A 19,323-nucleotide genomic window follows, 5' to 3' on the forward strand; every position below is an offset into this window, starting at 1 on the left:
TAGCTAAGGGGCGCCTGGGTAGCTCAGTCGGTTGAGTGACCGACTTTGGCTCAGGTCATGATCTCACGGTTTTTGAGTTTGAGCCCCTCATTGGGCTCTGTACTGACAGCTCAGAGCCTGGAGCTTGCTTCAGATTCTGTGTATCCTGCTTGTGCTCCGTCTCTCTCTCTCTTGAAAATAAATAAAACATTAAAAAAAATTATTTAGGGACAGCTAAGATACACTGGTCCTTAACAAAATTTGGAAGTGTGTCTTTCAGTATGTTCCCAATAGTCTCCTTCAGAGACTTTTGCCTTGGTGCATTCTCTCCTCACATGCAAACCTTTTAGTTCCTTCTTCCTTGGCTCAGAGTGTCAAAATACTGAGGGAGGGAGAGAGAATGGTGCTGACACTAAGCTTATTCTCATCCTTCCTCTCCCCTGGGATTAGCTCCAGCTGAGGTCCCCCCATCCAACTCTGAGCACTCCGTCCTCAGACTGACTCATGGAAGTGTGGGAGGGGCTCCAAGAATGTAGGCTTTTTGAATTTAGTGAAATTCAGCATCTTTTTGTCAATGATGTGCGTGTAGGGGGAAAAGATAGGGAGAGAGAAAGCCTAAATCACACTTAGCATCAGAAAGACCGTCCACACCAGGGCTGATTGTAGGCTTAAAGAATTACCAAAGATAAAAGAAACTAGCACCCAAGAATCCAGTTTAGTTATATAAAAATCAAATGAGAGTCATTTGTATGGACTATTTGTGCAAATATCTGTGGAGCACTATAATTATATGTATTAAATATGTGCCAGATTTATTTGATTTAATAGTTATAAAATTGCCTGCTTGCATCTTATAAAAAATTAGAACAATGAACTCATCTATCTTATATGATAAACATATTAAGGAGGGCAAGACTGAGTGTAGAGAAAATCTGGGGATACAGACCCATGTTTGCCAGCAGTGTGATCTGAGGTAATGCTACTTAAGAGTCTCAGTTTTCTCGGGGCAACTGGGTGGCTGAGTCAGTTAAGCACCTGACTCTTGATTTTGGCTCAGGTCATGATCTCACGGTTTGCGAGTTGGAATCCTGTGTGGGGCTCTGTGCTGACAATGAGGAGCCTGCTTGGGATTCTCTCTCTCTCTCTGCTCCCACCCTGCCCCTCCCCTCTGCTCCCCCCGCCACCTCGCTCTCTCTCAAAATCAATAAACATTAAAAAAAAAAAAGTCTGTTTCCTCACCTATAAAATGGGAACATGCTTCCTACCATCAAGAATTATAGGGGAAGATCATAAGTCAAAAAATGTATTCCTCCATCTTGCATGCTGCAGAGAATAGACATCGTACGTTGTAGGTGGTCCACATTCAGGTGTCAATGATAAATATTTTCAGAGTATTCTCATGAGTCAGGTACTATGTGAGGTGCTTATGGATCTGGTGCTGAATGATATTGGTAGGCTCTCTGCTCTTAGGGAACTCACATCCCAAAGGGGGAAGACTGATAGTTTTCAGTGATGTCAATTAAATGCCAGAGAAATTAGTAAAGCTTTATATTAATTGTCTGTACATTATAAATCACCCAGAATACTATGAAGGAGAAGTATTTTTAATAACAAAATTTTGAAAGATGGCTCACATACCTGCCATCCATCTCGGATCTTCTGATTAAAGATTCCATATTCGTATCGGATGCCATATCCATAGGCTGCAAGTCCCAAGGTTGCCATGGAATCCAAGAAGCAGGCTAAATTAAAGAGAACACAGGCAAAAAACAGAGTCATCAAGGTTAGTCCAAATTTCATCTTTCTTTAAAAAACACGGCAGCCAAAAGACATTTTCTCTAAAACACATTGGTATTTAAAAGCACAGAGACAGCTGTGGAGTGGGTATTCAATTTTTTAAAAATAACATTTTAAAATTGTTGGCATTTTTTTTGAGAACAGATAAAGAAGATGGCCTGCCTTAGATATATCCATTATTGTGTCTGTCACTCACACTACCCTTTCTAAGGGAAGCTGTCTCTACGGCCCCTACTTGAAAAGACGGCCCCAGGAGAGTATAATTTACATGTTACCATCTAAACAACTAGCTGGACATCTGTGGTAGCCTCTCTTTCTGGCTACTGGAATTCCAATGTTGTTCAGATATCAGGTGGCCATATGCTTCAGGGAGGCTGGGCCAGGAAATGAATCTTGCTTTGGTCTAAGCTTCTAAGCCAATCATGGGCACACAATGACCTACAATCTAAGGAGAGGTGCTAGGAAATCTGCAAGATGCAGTGAAAGATTTATTTGCCCCTGCCATTTTTTTTTTTTTTTTTTTTTTTCCATGAGAGGAAAGCCAAAAGAACCACAAAGATCTGACAGAATCATGCTGTTGAACTAATCTTGGGACGGCCCAACTCCTGGAGTCCTTGTTTACTGACAACACATGTCCTTGTTGGTTGAACAAATTTTTGCTAGATTTTGTTACTTGTGGCTAAGAACATTAATGACAGAACCTCCGATCCAAAGCAGCCAATCAAAAGACTGAGTAGGGATCTATGTTGTGGCCAGGAGCAACCTGGGGGGTTACACTAATCTGATTGTCCCTCTCAGGAATTTGAACTGAGAAATATACAGAGAATGAGGAAATGTACAATAGGATCTAAAACCTTTTGAAAAGAACATTTGTAGATCAAACAGAAATGGACTGAGTTAGGGTCATGGTGGGGCCCTAAAATGGAGAATCCACAAAAGCCAACAGCCAACGCCTTCAAGTTACTGTAACATCACAGTGGTCTTCTAGTCCCTATGTTCATGTAGCCTGACTCTCCCCCAGTTTCTGCTCTCTCATAGCTGTGGCCACTTGTCTTTTCCTGGGTCACTCTCAAATTATTCTTAGAGCTTGACCAGAATGGGGTCCCAACCTTTTCAGTCAGGTAAAAATGAGGCTATCTAATGAGAATTACTCAAGCCTCATTCACCACTTCATTCTTTGACCTTACCTCCTTATCAGGAGCAAGGTCATTAATGTCAGGCACAGAGTGGGGTTAACTCAGCCAACAAATAGGCCTGGGGCTTTACATGAAAGGCAGGCTGGTTGTCATTCTTAGATGAATATGCCACTGGTTCTGCTGGTCTTCCTATAGCCCCATGGAAAGCCTACTAAATTGTCCAATGGTTGACTTTATAAGGTAGTAAGTATCTCTAATACTAACAGCAGTATTAACGAACACTGCAACTAATGTAGTAAGGATTAAATGCTGCAAAATACACACAAATGGATTTCCCATAATTTGAAAGTGTGTGTAAAATTAAGAGTAAAATCATTTCGAAAAAGAAGAAATGGATTATTTTTCAGAGCACAATCTGATACATACATGTATGATGGTACATTTTTATTACTCAATTTAAATTTCACATGTACATTGTATGTTAATTATACTAGAATTAAAATAAAAAAATAAGCAGTGCCTGGGTGGCTCAGTCAGTTAAGCATCCGACTCTCGATTTTGGCTCAGGTCATGATCACATGGTTCATGAGATCAAGCCCTGCGTCAGGCTCTGCGCTGACAGCGTAGAGCCTGTTTGGGATTCTCTCTCTCCCTCTCTCTCTGCCCCTCCTCGACTCTCTTTCTCTTGCAAATATAAATAAACATTAAAAAAATAAAAAAAATAAATTTCACAATACAACCTCATTGTAAAAAAACATCGAAACATTACAGATGGCATCAGTACCCTCTATTTTGCACTCTTCTCTAGGAAAGATCAGAGGGAATATTTCAAACTCCAGACTTTGTTCCCTATGAATTTATACATATACTTACAGAAAATATTTATTTTTTTAGTGTTTATTTATTTTTGAGAAAGAGAGAGAGAGAGAGAATCCCAAGCAGTCTCTGTACTGCCAACACAGAGCCAGATAAGGGGCTTGAACTCAAGAACCGTTAAGATCAGATGACCTGAGCTGAACTCAAGAGTCAGGAGCTTAACCAACTAAGCCACCCAGGTGCCCCAGAAAATATTTAATTTTTAAAAAACATAAATAGTATCACACTGTGTTACTTTTAATGTCACTTGGGGTTTTTTTCCTCCCCCCTGAGAGGTCTACCCAGAGAAGTATATACAGATCAATTTTACTGTTTTTATTTTTTACTGTAATATTTTTACTGTGTGTGTGTTTTTTTTTTTTTACTGCAATGTACATGTTCTAATACTTACTCTTATATCAATGGACATTAGGTTATTTCTAATATTCTGCCTTAATAAACAATACCGTAATAATTTTTTCACATGCCTCCTTGTGTACCTGTTTGAGCATATCTTTAGAGTAAATATCAGGAAGTTGAATTGCTTGGTCATAGGGAAGCATATCTTTAATTTAATGGAGTTAGTATTTTTTTAAATGTTTTCTTTTACATTTGTTGAAAAAGCATTTCCTGGATAAAGCACTCAAATTGTGTCCAAACAAAAAAAAAAAGATATTCATGAACTAAATCATACCAAAAATATAACAAGTGTATCACTGCCTACTAGTCAGTCAAAAAGCGAACTGTCAAGTGCATAAGACAACAACACGATGGTTAAACAACTGAGGTCATACCTCCCAAGTATGGGATTCGAGCAGCTATGGACAAATAACTGTGAAGTAAAGGGTCCGCTTTGGAAACCCTTCAGCGCACAGGAAGGAGCTGGTTAACTTTGGGGTTTTAAGCAATGTCTCCAAGGGGTTTAAGCAATGTCTCTTTTGTTCAAGTTCCCTCCTCTACTATTTGTGTAGAACTGATCAAACCATAGTGTAAACTCAAAAACAAATCCATCTATAACCAGCTCACACCTTGCACTCCTCCTACAGAGCCTTTCTGGTTCCTGTAAGCATGGTCTAAGGTACGCAGCATCTGAGAAGCCACTGACTGTCCGGACAACAGAACACACTCACCACGTCACTTACCAGCAAGCCTCCCAAGACCACCATTGCCAAGCCCGGCATCTTCTTCAATTTCTTCTAGCTCCTCCATATCCAATCCAAGCTAGTGATGAAAGGAAAACACACTGGATGCAGATACAAATGCAGGCCATTTCAGAAAGCATAGTCATTTCCTAAAGCTCTGGGTCAGGCACCTGGGTCATCTGTGTACTCCATTCTGTGGGCACCCTCACAGAGTATTCTGGCATCAGATGCCCGCTGCAGATGGTGGCGACCGCAGATGCATACCACACAAGATGGCACAGCAGCAGCTCGGGGAGGAGGGGAGGCTCCAAATGTCCATTTCTGGCTCTGTTACTTCTTAGCTACCTGACTCTGGGCAAAGTAACTCTCCTTATACTTCTCTTATTTCAAAAACGAGGACAGGGCCCCCGGGTGGCTCAGCCAGTTAAGCATCTGACTCTTGATTTTGGCTCAGGTCACCATCTTGTGGTGCGTGAGATTGAGCTCCACGTTGGGCTCTGCACTGAGTGTGGGGCCTGCTTGGGATTCTCTCTCTCCCTCTCTCTCTGCCCCTCGCCCCTCATGCGGATGCATCCTCTCTCTCTCACGCAATAAATAAATAAGCATTTTAAAAAATAAAAAATGAGGATAATAGTATCTGCCTCATTTAGGGCTGCCATGAATTAAATGGGAGTATACAAAGCATTTAGAATTACCCTGAACAGATATTTCTCAATAAATATTAGCTACCCCTCATTTTTAAAATTATTTTTTTGTGTGTGCTAAGAGGTAAAACCTCAGGAATGGTCCAGTGCCACTCTGATACTAACTGGGCTGAAGGACTTTGAAAACTATCAAAAAGTATGAGGTCAGACCTTCTGGGATGAACTAAAGTTCATCTTTTCGTGACCAGAACATATTTACTCAGTAGGGTCAATGGTTGTTAACCCAAAACCAGTTACTGAGTCACTGCTCAGGAGACCTGGGGTCAGATAGCAGTCAGGGAAACAGCCCTGTGGGCCAACTGGTAAGGGCCAAAATCCTCTGCTTCTTTCTGTGGTGCGTAAGGGACTATGGGAGGCCAATGAGCCTCTGTGACGCTGGTGATAGATGGAACTGGTTCCCAACCAGCTCCCTGACCCAGAGCATTCGGTGTGCACAGCCAGAGGCCACTGTCATCAGCATGGACTCGTGTCAGAATTGTGCAGCCCTGGAGATGACTCTGGACCGTTTGTCTTGCAATGAGGAAACTGACAGTGAGATAAATTAAATGACCTCTTCTATGTTGACTAGATAGTAACCTAGCCCATGCTTGGCTAATACTGGTTTGTTGTGAAAAGGACTGTATTCTTAGCTGAAAGTGATGCAATCCACAAAATCCAGTATTATTTAAAATGGAAACATAATTAAACATATTTACAAACATCCATAAAAATTAAAAGCATGCTTGAAGTTAATGCCCAGGTTTTCATGGAGCCACCTACTTGGATCCCCACCTTTATCCCAAAAGTGGCTTTCTCACACCAGTGTCAATAACTAAATCTTCTCAGAATTCAAGAATGGCTTTGTCTGTTTACTGTCGAAGAGGTTTTCAAATTTGCTCCCTGGTGACTAGAGTTTACTGGGGTCCTTGTGCAAGCCAACAACACAATGGTTAAGCAACTCAGGTAATACCACACAAATATGTGACTTGAGTAGCTGTGAACAAATAACAGTGAAATAAAGGAGAGGCCACTTTGGAAAAAACCTTTCTCGGTGCTAACGTCAACATTCAGGATGTTTTCAATTCTCAAAATGTAAATCTAAAGTAGGCTGTAAACCTTGAGTAGCTTGACAGGGGTTACTTTACCTACCTGCTTATGCGAGGGCGGGGAGGTATATTATTTTCACCTGCTATCAGGGGACGCAAAGAAAGGGAAACAGGGGAGCTGCAATGATTCTTTCATAGAAAATACCTCTCCCACGTGAAGGAAAACAGTCCTTAGTGACAGCAGCTGGCCACATGAGACAATCCCATACTAAGGAAAAGGAGTGGTTTGAACAATCTCTCATTTAGAACGTGTCTTTGCAAATACACATTTCTCCTTTCAATCACATGAAAAGGATTAAAAACTGTTTGTTTTTTAGCGTGGAGATCCCTGAGGCTCTGGGGAGAAACAGTTAAATACATTCATGAAAACAAATTAGCATATTGAGTTTCAGACCTCAAGCTCTTCATTTAAGGAGGAAGTGTATTTTACATCTCATTAAGCAATAAAGCAAGTATGTCAATGCAATTTTAAAAACCTATTATTTATACATGTTGCCTTGATGTATGAATAATAGGCAAACTTTGATCATTTTTAAAAGTAGACACGAAGGGCTCAGTTGGTGGAGCGTGTGTGTGACGCTTGATCTCGGGGTTGTGTGTTTGAGCCCCACAGTGGTGTAGAGATTACTCAAAAATAAATTCTTTAAAAAAAAAATAGATAGGAGCCCGAAGTAAAACTTGTGATTCTGATAGCAGGGGCTCAGGTACTTTTAAAAGGCTTGTTCAGATGCTGATTCTTAACATGTAATTTGTAATGTGTCAACTGATTGCAAAAGAAAATTCTCATGAGGCAAAACCAGTTCTCTTTGTTTCTCTTAAACCAGAGATCTCCACTAGTTTATATTTCTAATTGTAATAGCCACAGATAAAGAAACAACTTTTCACTTTTTTTTTTTTTTTTTTTTTTGGTGCTATGCTCCCAAGTTTCCTGAACTGAACTTGAAATTTAAGGGGAGAGAAGCAAAGATATATGGAGACAATGTACCTGGTAAATGGCCTCATCACAGGCATTTTGCAGGCCAAGGTTGATCATGGTGTTCTGTAATGTTCGGCCCATATAAAATTCCAAAGAGAGGTAATAAACTCTCTGAAAACAAAGAGAGGTCATGTTAATGCTAGAAGGCCAACCTTACTTGTCAACATAAAAGCACAAAAGGTCACCAATAAGAAACAAACAGACAAGACTACTTTAATACAAATTCAAATAAGACTCTTATAGAGGTATGAAGCGCTAAATAAAAGCATAACTGACAACTGGCTTTGAGAAAAACCATCTTACACCCTATTTTTGGCAAAGTAGTTTCTATGCCTAGGGAGAAAAAGAGCAAACTCATCCAACTAATCAGATTCAGTGTTTTGTGTGTGTGTGTGTGTGTGTGTGTGTGTGTGTGTGTGTGTTTCCTTCCTGTTCATAAACCTCATAAATTAAGCTATGTTTTGGACAGAAGTCAGACTGCCACAGCTCATCAATCATTTGTAAAATACTTATAGGATGAGAGTCAGGTGGGGTTGACTGTGATCATCTCGACTCATCCAAGAAATGTAAAGATTAACTCCTTCAAGATACACCCAAAGGCTAGACTATAGCCACTTAGACCACTGCAAGTAACACTGCGATTAATTATTTTAGGATACAATTATTCTTGAAAGGCTATGATCTGGCAATAACAAAAGATTACCTCAGGTTTATTGGGGTTTGTTCTTGATGAGGTGGGGAATTTCTCTAGCGACTTAGAAACTGTTGGCCTTTGACAGAAAGCCAGGTAAATACTATTTGAGTTGAATGTGAAAGGTGCAAAGGTCAGAGTTGCCTGAAACCTTTCAAAGTACAAGCGCAATTTACTAATTAAAAAAAGAGAGGAAGATCAGTGAATAACTTCATCATCCCCTTTTACGATGCCTTACTTTCCATATCAGTTCTCCTTTTCTTTTTGGCCAAACGCAAAACAACAAACATCTATAAATGCATCACTATAAAGTCACTTCAAATTTTAGGGATTCTTTCATTTCCAGATAGGAAGAAGCAGAAAGAAAGTATTTGGTCAACCTGAAAACATAAAAAGAATATACTTCAACATAACAGATTTTTATTATAATATTTAACTCATTAGTTACACACATATATTTAGAATAAAATACTATATGAAAATTTCAACTTAGAAATTTCACTTTTTGCCACTTTCATTTAATGAAACAACTGGCTTTTAAGTGTTCCCACGGATAGTTAATATCCATATCTTCGTGGGTAGTATAATGCGATCTTCCAGAGTATATCATCATTATTTTTATCCCAGTGGTCTGAATATCTATAAAGCTGTTATTAGCTTATTAGATGCCTCTGTGTGAGTTGGGAAAAGGTATCTTTCCTGAGGCAGACACACGCCAAAGAGGCGCATGGTGTCACTCACCCCCACGGATGTCCATGAGGCTACTATAGCACAGGAAAGAACGCCTCAAGCCACACGTATCATTTGCATAATGTCAGTGCAGTTTTCCCCATTCTTCCCTGTACATTATTTCAATAAAACCACAATGTATTATTGCTTTTCACGTTTTAGTGATGTATAAAAAGCTTGTTTGCAATTGTGAGGTCACACCTGTGTTCACTTTCTTTGCTTCCCTTTTAATGAATTAGCATGGACTTAAGACATTTCAAGGTCTTCCTAAAAAAATGTTGTTTAAAGTGATTTCCTGTTTTCTCATAAATAATTTTTGGCAGGGAGGAAACCTCATCTCCTATTTGGGGATATATGAGACCTTGAAAAATTGAACTCTCTCCAACCTGAGTCAGTGGTCTCTGAACACTTAAAATATACTCCTGGTAGTAAAATATTTGAACATCTCCAACACACCTTAAAAACTGTGTACATGCACTACTGTTACTGACATTTTATGTATATATTACATAAAGTGGACATTTTCAAAAGGCTTATAAAAAGACACAAGAATATTTTAAAAATAATATTATTTTTATTTCTAGCATCAATCAGAGGACCCGGGTACTTCTGGGAAGACATATGAACAGGTGCAACACAACTGACTTGCAGGACAGGTAAGAGTTGAGCGTGGAGACACGTGGAGGGAAGGGCAATCGCACATGACAGGTGCACTGTGGGCAGAGGCTCAGAAGTGGGGAGTACAGGGCAGGGACAGGGATAGAAGATTGGTTTGGTAGGAGAACAAGGTAGGTCCAGGAGAATAATGGGAGATAGGATAGGAGGGACAGGTCCATCTGGACTGAGAAGGACCTTAAATGCATGACTGTGACAGGCAGTGGGGGCCATGATATCTGAACAGAGGGCAACATGTGTTCCTTTAGGAAGCTTAATTGGGCTACAGTGCCCAGAGGGAGATGGGATTGCATACCTAGATGCCTCCAGGAGCCAGGCAGGGAAAATAAATGTGTAATGGAAGTCACATGAAACAATGAGGAGTCCTGGGCCAAGAACTGGGGTGTGTGTGTCCTGCTCGAAGGCACTGAAAATTTAACTGCTTACAGGTGTCTCGCTGGCCAAACAAAACACAGTGGCTAGCCACACTCAGCCACACACTGCCAGCTTTACCACTCAGTGGAAAGCAAGGTAACCGCTCAGAAGTCTACTTCATACACCAGGAGCCTGGGCCTCAAGCTCAGAAAAGGGAGAATGCAGGGGAGTGGGTAATTTCAAGAGGACCCACGGGAATCAGCAGAATTTGGCAACTTGTTGAATGAAGAATCTAGGAGAAGATCAAAGGTGAGACTACAGCGTTGTGTCTGGGTGACTGCCAGGAGGGCCATGCCATTAAATTAGAAACAGAAGATAGGTCAGGATTGGGTGGGGGTGGGGGGTGATGATTTGAGTTTGAGGAAATAGGAAGAGATTTAAGTATGTATGTTCACTGAGCACTCAGAAATGTAGGAATGGAGTCTGAAAAGGAACTCAGGCTAGAGGTCCAGATTTGGGATTCATCTGCATGGTTCCCAGAGAGCAGGGGAGACGGGAGGGAAGCTTGGACACATTTACTGGCTCCATTCTCTGCTCTAATGAGGCCAGGGATCTCCTGTTTAGGGGAACTGTCACAAAGGAGATACTTTATTATTTTTGTTCATTTTATTTTAGAGAGAGAGCGTGAGCATGATTGGGTAGAAGGGCAAAGGAAGGGAGGGAGGGAGAGAGGAACAGGGAGAGAGGATGAATCTTAAGCAGATTCCACGCTCAGCACGGAGCCTGACAAGGAGCTTGATCCCACAACTCTGGGATCATGACCTGAGCCAAAATCAAGAGTCAGATGCTCAACCGAGCCACCCAGGAACCCCTGAGGAGACAGTTTATTAACATGTGTGGAATGAATCTTGTTTGCTGTTGTATCCCCAGTGTATCATTCTCAGAATACCCAGTTTATACCTGCACTCAGGGCCAGTGAAGAAACTAGCCAGAGGACAGAAGAACAATAAAGTACCAGATAAGGCCACTGGAGGAGAAACATACAAGGTCAGTGTATTCTATGGTGCTAAAGGCTATGGAGGGGTGTGTGGGGGGTGGGGGTAAGGTTCTAAAATATGGCTCATTGCCTCACTCTCCAGCTTAAAAACTTATAAAAGTATTTTTAATGGGAAGTCCCAAGCTGCAGTCCCTTCTATGCAAATAAAAAGATACAATAAATAGAATACACAAAGTGCTTTCTAAGATTATATTTTAGCAGTTGCCACCTTTGGGTAGAGGCCTAGGCTTCTGGGGCACAGAAGCATTTGAAAGCTTTGTTACAGTTTCAGTTTCTTACTATGAGAATTTCTTTTGCTCATTGGTTCTTTGGAGTATTCTTTCTTTTCATGCTTTTACATATTGAAAATAGTCCTAATAAATGTTTATATGCATTTCCCACTGCCTCCTGGGTATATTCCACTTTCACCCTTTCCAAGATGCCTCCAGCCAGTCTTTCCAGTTTCCTCTCCCAATACTTATTCACACCCACTTCGTTATGCACAACACAACACCTCTCCCTGCCAGGTTCCTTCCAACCTTGGCACCCCACCTTCCTAGGTTGGCCAGGTTGGCCTAGGTTGTCCCTCTGTGCGCCCGAAACCTCCCTAAGGACCCCTGCATTCCAGCCCCCGCGCAGTGGACAGGGGTAGTCTGTGAACACCAGCAGCTCCTCGGTAGGTCTCAGAGGCCAGAGCACGTCCTGGCCCTCTGCCTCCAGCCCGCAGGAAAACAAGGAAGTGCAGGAGCTCCACACCCCACTCACTGGTGGGAACTGCTGGGAGCCAGCGGGCAGAGCTCTGACTGCGGGGGCGGCACCCTTGCCCCTCCCTCTCCACCTCAGACGGGATGAGAAGCCCGGGTCATCCACGCATCCCCCAATCTAGCCCCTCCAAAGCCTCTAGGGGCAGCGAGGCACCTTCCTTCATCTCCTCTTTTCTGCCTCCTCTCCACGCCCCCCCCCCAACTCTCCCAGTTCACATTCCCCTTTCACGACCAATTTGTCTCCCCTCTCTAAACATTAAACTTAGCCAAGGCAGCGCTTTTGTCCATTTTGTTCGGGGCCGCCTGGCCTAGAACTGTGCCTGGCGTACAGGCAGGAGGCGCCCGAGACCTCCTATTAAACGCAGATGAGCAGAGACGTTCCAAAAAAGTTAGTGAAATAAGCGGGCAGCGAGGGTAACCTGGGCGGTCGCCCACTGGGCGGTCGTCGGAGCCCACGGGCGCGGCGGCTCGGGTGGGGCTGGTGCGCGGCGCCGCCGCACCCGGGTGGGGCTCTGGTGGAGTGGCGCAGTGCCGTCCCCTGCCTCCCAAACACGTCAAGCCCGGGCTTCGGGGGGGCACTTCCCCGCGGGGGACGGGGGCAAGAACGGGGTGAAGAGGGTCACTCCGGGGGCTCCTCCCGCCGGGCCGGTACCTTGGGGCACTTCTCGTAGTAGTACTGCTGCGTGCGAATCCAGCGCCCCACCAGGTGGTCGCGCACCGTGTGCGCCAGAGCGAAGAAGTAGTCGCGGGGGGTGGCCACGTTGCGGTCCTTGACCAGCGTGAAGTGCAGGTGCCGGTTGAAGCCTTTCTTCAGCTCGGCCACGTTCTCCACGCCCACGATGCCGCGGATGCTGATCTGCCGCCGCTTCTCCTGGTCCGTCAGGGGCTTGGCCATGGCGGCGGCGGCGGCGGGGGCTGAGCAGCTGGCAGGACGGGCGGAGTGGGCTCCGCGCCGTGCGCCGCCGCTTTTGAGTCTGAAGAAAGTTTGGGGTCCGCCCCTGGGCGCGGCACCGCCCCGGGTCCGGCCCGCCAGCCGCGGGGCGGAGGGAGGACCTGGCCCGCCCTGGACTCCGCGGCCGCCGCGACGGGGGCGTCGGGGGCGGGGCGCGCGCGGGACCCCTGCCGGCCGGAGTGTGCGCGCCCGCCGAGCCGGGCTGGGGCGGGGCGCGCGCGGGACCCCTGCCGGCCGGAGTGTGCGCACCAGCCCTCCTGGGCTGGGGCTGGGTGGGGCCGGGGGCGGGGCCGGGACCGGGGCCGGGGCCGCGGCGGGGTGGGGCCGGGGCTGGGCTGAGCCCTCTGGGCGGTCCAGGGCGGGACCTCCGGCTGGTCACGTAGCCACTCGGCGGCTCGTTTCCGAATGCGGGAATTGGGGAAGGACGGCAGGTGTCCTGTCAACCCACTGGAGATGCTCGGCTTTAGGAGGACGTCTGAAAGCACGTTGTCGGCAAACTTTTGTTTTACAGAAGTTTACCTGCTGTGTCGTCATTTCTCACCTGGAAGGGGTGCCACCAATAAGCATCTGAAGGGATCAGCACGCCTTTACTTCAGCTGTCCCGTCCCACTAGTCAGTCCGTGGCATTGCCCCACCTTGGATCCCAGACTTCAGAAGGAAATCCCAGGGTGCCTCTTTTGCTTTCAGCTAAAAGGACTCAAGGATTCGAATTTCTTGACTCCTCAGACCCACGTTTGCCCTGGCAAAAGCCCCCTACTGCTCATCTGTAGAGACAACTTAGTAAGAATCAGAAAGTCCTGCGTTGGACCTTTGGGCTGATGAGGCGGCAGGAGCTTTTACGTTAGGCCTCTTGTTTGAATTACCTTTTAGTTTTTAATTTTTTATTTAATTTTTTATTTTAGAGAGAGAGAGAGAGAGAGGGAGACACAGAATCCAAAGCAGGCTCCAGGCTCTGAGCTGTCAGCACAGAGCCTGAGGCAGGGCTGAAACTCAGGAACCTGGAGATCGTGACCTGAGCTGAAGTTGGAAGCTTAATCGACTGAGCCACCCAGGCACCCCTGAATTACCTTTTTAAGGAAGGTGGGGTGCGGTAGGGAGAAAAGAAAAGGGTCTATGTGTGGAAAGTGAAGGGATAACTCACTGAGCCAGTTGCCGTGTTAACAAGTTGCCCACAAAGCAGTCTGTGTTAATCTGTAGTACAGGCTGATCTTTGCACACTGTTTGCCTCCAGCTTGGGTGCTATTTGTGTGTGTGTGTGTGTGTGTGTGTGTGTGTAAGCCTTGGAAAAGGCAAACACGTGCTGTTTTAGGATGTCATCAGAGGCTTTTGCTTCTTCAACAAAGGGTGGTGTTAATCTATCAGACTCTATCAGAAACAGTCCATTGCCAGAATTGCCAGCAATGACTTGTGCTATTCCTGCTGCTCAACTACCGGTCCCCCGCGGGTGCTATGATGAAATGGCACTTGTGAATACCTGAACAAACTGTCCGGACCTCACAGGACAAGTATAAGTTGCCCATTGTCAGAAACGAATGTTGGGAAAGTGAGTTAATCCACGTCTTCAGAGAAGCAGATGCTAAGACATGATTAAACGTGCAAAGATTTTATCAGGGCAAATGCCTGTGGGAGAGAAAACGGAGAAGGAGCCAAGTTAGCCTGGGAGAGTATCAGACTGTGAGGCTAGTTTGACCACCTCCCCCCACTCTGTACCACTGAAGGAGAGAGGGAGGGAAGAATGAGAAAGGACATCCCAGGCTGCCCTGAAGCCCTAGGAAGAACCAGCAAGGCCACAGGGCTGTTCTGGGGCCAAAGTCAACTGTCAGAGGTGGCCCTGTGCTCTCTGAGTCATCGGTGGGAGCATGCCCCGGAGGCATGGCCCCTGTACAAGCACAGCGAGGCTGTCCAGGAGGTCTGGGGCCCTTGCTCAGTTATGTTTTCTACAGTGGGAGGTCTCTGAGGCCCATTCTGGGGGCCACCACAGAAAGATTTTAGATAGACATAGATTAACAGTCAGTATGTTTCTAAGTGGAGCCGATTGTGTTGACATTCCACTTTCGGATTCATCAGAACTGCGTTTCCTGAGGGCTCTGGCGAGGTGCTTAATGTGCATTCCCTCATTTAATCTTTTCACCTGCTCTGTGGGCAAGTTGTAGCTTTCTTCCCATTTTACAGATGAGGAAACCGAGGCTTAGGGAAAGTAAGCAGCTTGCTCAAGACCACTTGAGTAAGGGGCTGAAGAGGTTTTCAGGTCTTTGCATGTTGTTTTCCCTCTTCTGAAATAGGGTTTGAGATCTATTTTATACACCGGAATTCTGACTGCCCTTCAGCTGACCTACTTACCCCATCCATGTGGTTTGCTTAGTACTGTTCTCTGTCCTTTTGACCTACTTCTAATCAGTTTTGAAATCCAGGGATATGTCAGAAGTCCAAAGTGACCCTGCAACAGGTCACTTGCACTCTGGGGATGGGCAGGATAAAGGTGAGCTGAGGTTCATGTTCACTGAGCTTATTTAAGTACATTCCACTCAGTATATTTAATGTATGAGTCTGTCAACCAAGGCTACTACCTAGGCTCTGCTGTTTTAAATATTTAGTAAGATGACTGAGAGCCCAGACTTATTATACTGTTGAATTCCCTTAGAATCTGTAGACAGCACGGCTGACCGAATTGCCATCTCTGTAATTGTCTGTGACTGTGACCATTCACTTGCTACCTGAATATATTTGGCTTATCCTGAAGCAAGTGAGTGTTTCTGGCACTTTCAGATCCTGTCATATTTGATTTGCTCATTAATACGGTAGTTTGGCTTGTTAGGTGTGGCCCAGTGGGAGTTCCCGAAAAGCCAGAAATATTTAACAATCTGTCTTCTCCCCATCCATCAAATCACTGATGGTCTTAATATGCCTGGTGTGGAATATGCTGAGACTGGAGAATCACTTAGTGCAATTTTGACTTCTGCCAAATAAGACTAAAGCTGTCTGTCCTGTTCACTCCACAAAATGGCTAAGCTCAAAAAAGGTGTGCATGGAGAGATACTAGGCTATGTTAAAAGCATTCTTAAGATGTAAACTTTGGACTTGGGATTATGTTTGGAAATATTCATCAATATATTTTTTAATGTTTTTTAAAAATTTATTTTTGAAGGAGAGAGAGACAGAGGATGAGTGGGGGAGGAGCAGAGAGAGAGGGAGACACAGAAATTGAAGCAGGCTCCAGGCTCTATGCTGTCAGCACAGAGCCCGACGTGGGGCTTGAACTCACGAACTGTGAGATCATGACCTGAGCCGAAGTTGGTCGCTCAACTGACTGAGCCACCCAGGCGCCCCTATTCATCAGTATTTAAAAAAATTATTTTTAATGTTTACTTTTGAGGGAGAGAGGCACACAGAGTGAGAGTGGGGGAGGGGCAGAGAGAGAGTGAGACACAGAATCCAAAGCAGGCTCCAGGCTCTGAGCTGTCAGCACAGAGCCCGACACGGGGCTCGAGCCCACGGACTGTGAGATCATGACCTGAACCGAAGTCGGACGCTTAACTGACTGAGCCACCCAGGAGGCCCTACATTCGTCAATATTTCAATTTTCTCCTGGTAGTTTGCCTTTTCCCCATCTCCCTTGAGAAGCTGCTCTAGCACCTGTACTTATAAGCTCTGAGGAAAGACATGAGCCTTCCTGGTTTGGGGGATGCATGAAGAGGAAGGGCTAAGGGCTGAGGAGACTGGGGCAGGAGTGAAAAGATGACATATCGGGTATGGGGGAGTAGAGATGTAACTGATCTTGCAGCAAGGAGCCTGGAGCCTGCTTTTCTGGGGAGACAGCAGAAAACCCAGGTAGTCTGAGTCTGTGAAAGCAGCCTGGGATGTTGCTCTGCTTTCTTGGAAGATCCAGGGAGGTAGCAGGGCCCCAGGGAGGATGTGGCTGCTTGGAGGCTTTCAGTGGTCCAGGCTTAGATGTGTTCACAAAGACTCTCCACCCACCAGGAGCCAGGCTGGAGACCTGTGCGAAGCTGACTCAGAGAATACTGGGCGGGGAGGGGGGGCGGGGCAGGGGGAGAGGAGGGGGGCAGGGGGATGTCAAAGCCTGAGGCTTCCATCCCCCACCCCTTCCACTGGTGCCTTGGTCTCCAAATGAATGGACCAATTGACCGAGATCACATAGATGAAAAATAAAGCTGCATTTCTCATTTAACTGAGTTTATATACTGCTGTGTTTGCTTTAGCCTCTGGTATTATTCCTAACGCAACAATGCATGTTTCAGAAAAAGCTTTACCTTGTAATGGGAATGAATGAGAAGATTAATTCTGAGAAAATTTTGCAAAGAGATATGAACAAATCCTGACAAGTGAAGGGAAGTGAGAAATGGACTAAGCACAGGGTTTCAGCAGATAATCATGATGCAACATGCCCTGGGGACAGCATCCCAGTAACCTTGGCTCAGGCCCTTTGTCATGTGCACACCTAGGTGAGCTCACATTTTGACTTACCCTTTGTGTGTGATTGATTAATTGTAAGCATTAACCAAATAAAACATAGACCGTAAGAAACTGTGGTTCCCTGAAAACCTCGTGGTTCTCCTGTACAAATATTATTGGGTTTTAGAATTTTGTTTCTTTAGAGGTTGATCTGAGAATCACCAACACCAGGTTCTCAAATGCCAGATACTTTAACATTTCTGAGCTGTGTAATTACCAACCTTTAAATCTCTATCAGTAAGGTGTTTAGATACTGAGGGCTTAAAACATGTAACACAGAGAAAAATAGTTTCCTTTTCATTTGATATTTTCAAGGATGGGTTCTGGGAGTTGGGATGCTATATTGAAAGCTGTTCTCATACACAAATGCACGGCTTTTCTTTCTGCATTTCTTTTTTTTTTTTTTTCAACGTTTTTTATTTATTTTTGGGACAGAGAGAGACAGAGCATGAACGGGGGAGGGGCAGAGAGAGAGAGAGACACAGAATCGGAAACAGGCTCCAGGCTCCGAGCCATCAGCCCAGAGCCCGACGTGGGGCTCGAACTCACGGACCGCGAGATCGTGACCTGGCTGAAGTCGGACGCTTAACCGACTGCGCCACCCAGGCGCCCCTCTTTCTGCATTTCTTGTTGTCTTCTACGGATTGTAGTTCACAAAGCATAGTTTTGCATAGCATAATCTATCTCTGTTTTTCAAATTCAATATTTCTAATTTATTGTTTTATTAGAAAAATATTTAAGTGCCTACTGTGTATCCAGCACTGGGCTGGGCACTTGAGATACATCTACTGACTATAGAGTAGCCAGATGCATTGTTTCCCTGGTAGTCTGTTTTCTGGGAACTACCTTCCTCTCTTGATCTCCTTCTCCTTTATATTTAAGAATAAGTCTGTATACTTATTGTGGGAGTGGTCATTGTACAACTGGATCCAGGTTGTACAACCATGACTACGGGACTCCCTTATGGTCATGTACTGGCTGAAGAAGGACCTGGAAGTATTGGCCAACTTGGAAAGTCAACAAAGTAATCACTGAATGAGCACCCACTGTATACAAGGTACGGTGTTCACGGCTAATGGTACAAAAAATCGAGGCCACAGTCTCTGCCTTACCAAGAACTTTAAACTATGTTAAGTTACCACAGTCACATGAAAATACAAGGCAGAACAATGCTAAAGGAAAAAAAAAAAAATAGCCAGGACCTTAAGTGCTATCTAAGTTCACAGGAAGGAAAGAGCAACTTGTCTTTGTCTTGAGGTCAAATGACAACAGCTCTTTCTCTTTCTTCCTGGAAGTTCTATCTCCTCTTCCACCCTCTTGAATGATAGTATCTTAGTCATGGAATCATAATACACTCCCAGTTTAAGATGAAAACATGAAGTTTCACCTCACTCATAATTTTCATGACAAACCATCTTTCACGTTTTTGAGGGTAAGATTTAGTGCGAGAACTGCAGAGACAGGCTCACACCAGCAGGTGGAGGAATGTGCCGTTTGAACTTGACCTCTCAGGTTATCCAGTGGTTCTGCAAAGGTTGAGATTGCAATTTTAATTACTGCCTTAGTTCTCTTTCTTTGTTCCAGATATTTCTGCACCAAAGTACCCTGAAAAAATACCCATATTCTGAAGAAGATAAATCAAAATTGATTATTTTCGTCACTGGGGCCAGAGCATAAAGTTTGTCCCTTTCAAAATCGGAGATGTAAAATATTGAAATCTAAAGAAACAATTTATTCTGAGACAGAATATTGGAAAAGTCTTAAAATTAAAAAAGAAAGCATGGGATCTTAACATTCTTTTTTTTTTTTTTTTTTTTTTAATTTTTGTGTTTACTTTTGAGAAAGAGAGAGAGACAGAGTGCAAGCAGGGGAGGGGCAGAGAGACAGGGAGACACAGAATCTGAAGCAGGCTCCAGGCTCTGAGCTGTCAGCACAGTGCCCCATGCAGGGCTCGAGCCCACGAACCACGAGATCATGA

At 44.6% G+C, this 19,323-nt stretch overlaps 1 protein-coding gene across 1 annotated transcript in view; it reads right to left on the minus strand.

Moving 5' to 3' along the window:
* Window positions 1–13,055, minus strand: part of PYGL (glycogen phosphorylase L) — a 43,956-nt gene extending 30,901 nt beyond the window's left edge. Inside the window, exons 1-4 of the mRNA XM_058739023.1 lie at window positions 12,576–13,055; window positions 7,684–7,785; window positions 4,910–4,988; window positions 1,618–1,721 (exon numbers count right to left, since the gene is read on the minus strand). Coding sequence (XP_058595006.1) covers window positions 1,618–1,721; window positions 4,910–4,988; window positions 7,684–7,785; window positions 12,576–12,818 — 528 coding nt within the window. The 5' untranslated portion in view covers window positions 12,819–13,055. The remainder of the gene's footprint in view (window positions 1–1,617; window positions 1,722–4,909; window positions 4,989–7,683; window positions 7,786–12,575) is intronic.
* Window positions 13,056–19,323: the final 6,268 nt, after the last annotated feature.

This window comes from Neofelis nebulosa, chromosome 7 (assembly GCF_028018385.1).
Source record: "Neofelis nebulosa isolate mNeoNeb1 chromosome 7, mNeoNeb1.pri, whole genome shotgun sequence".
In the NCBI taxonomy this organism is placed as follows: Eukaryota; Metazoa; Chordata; class Mammalia; order Carnivora; family Felidae; genus Neofelis; species Neofelis nebulosa.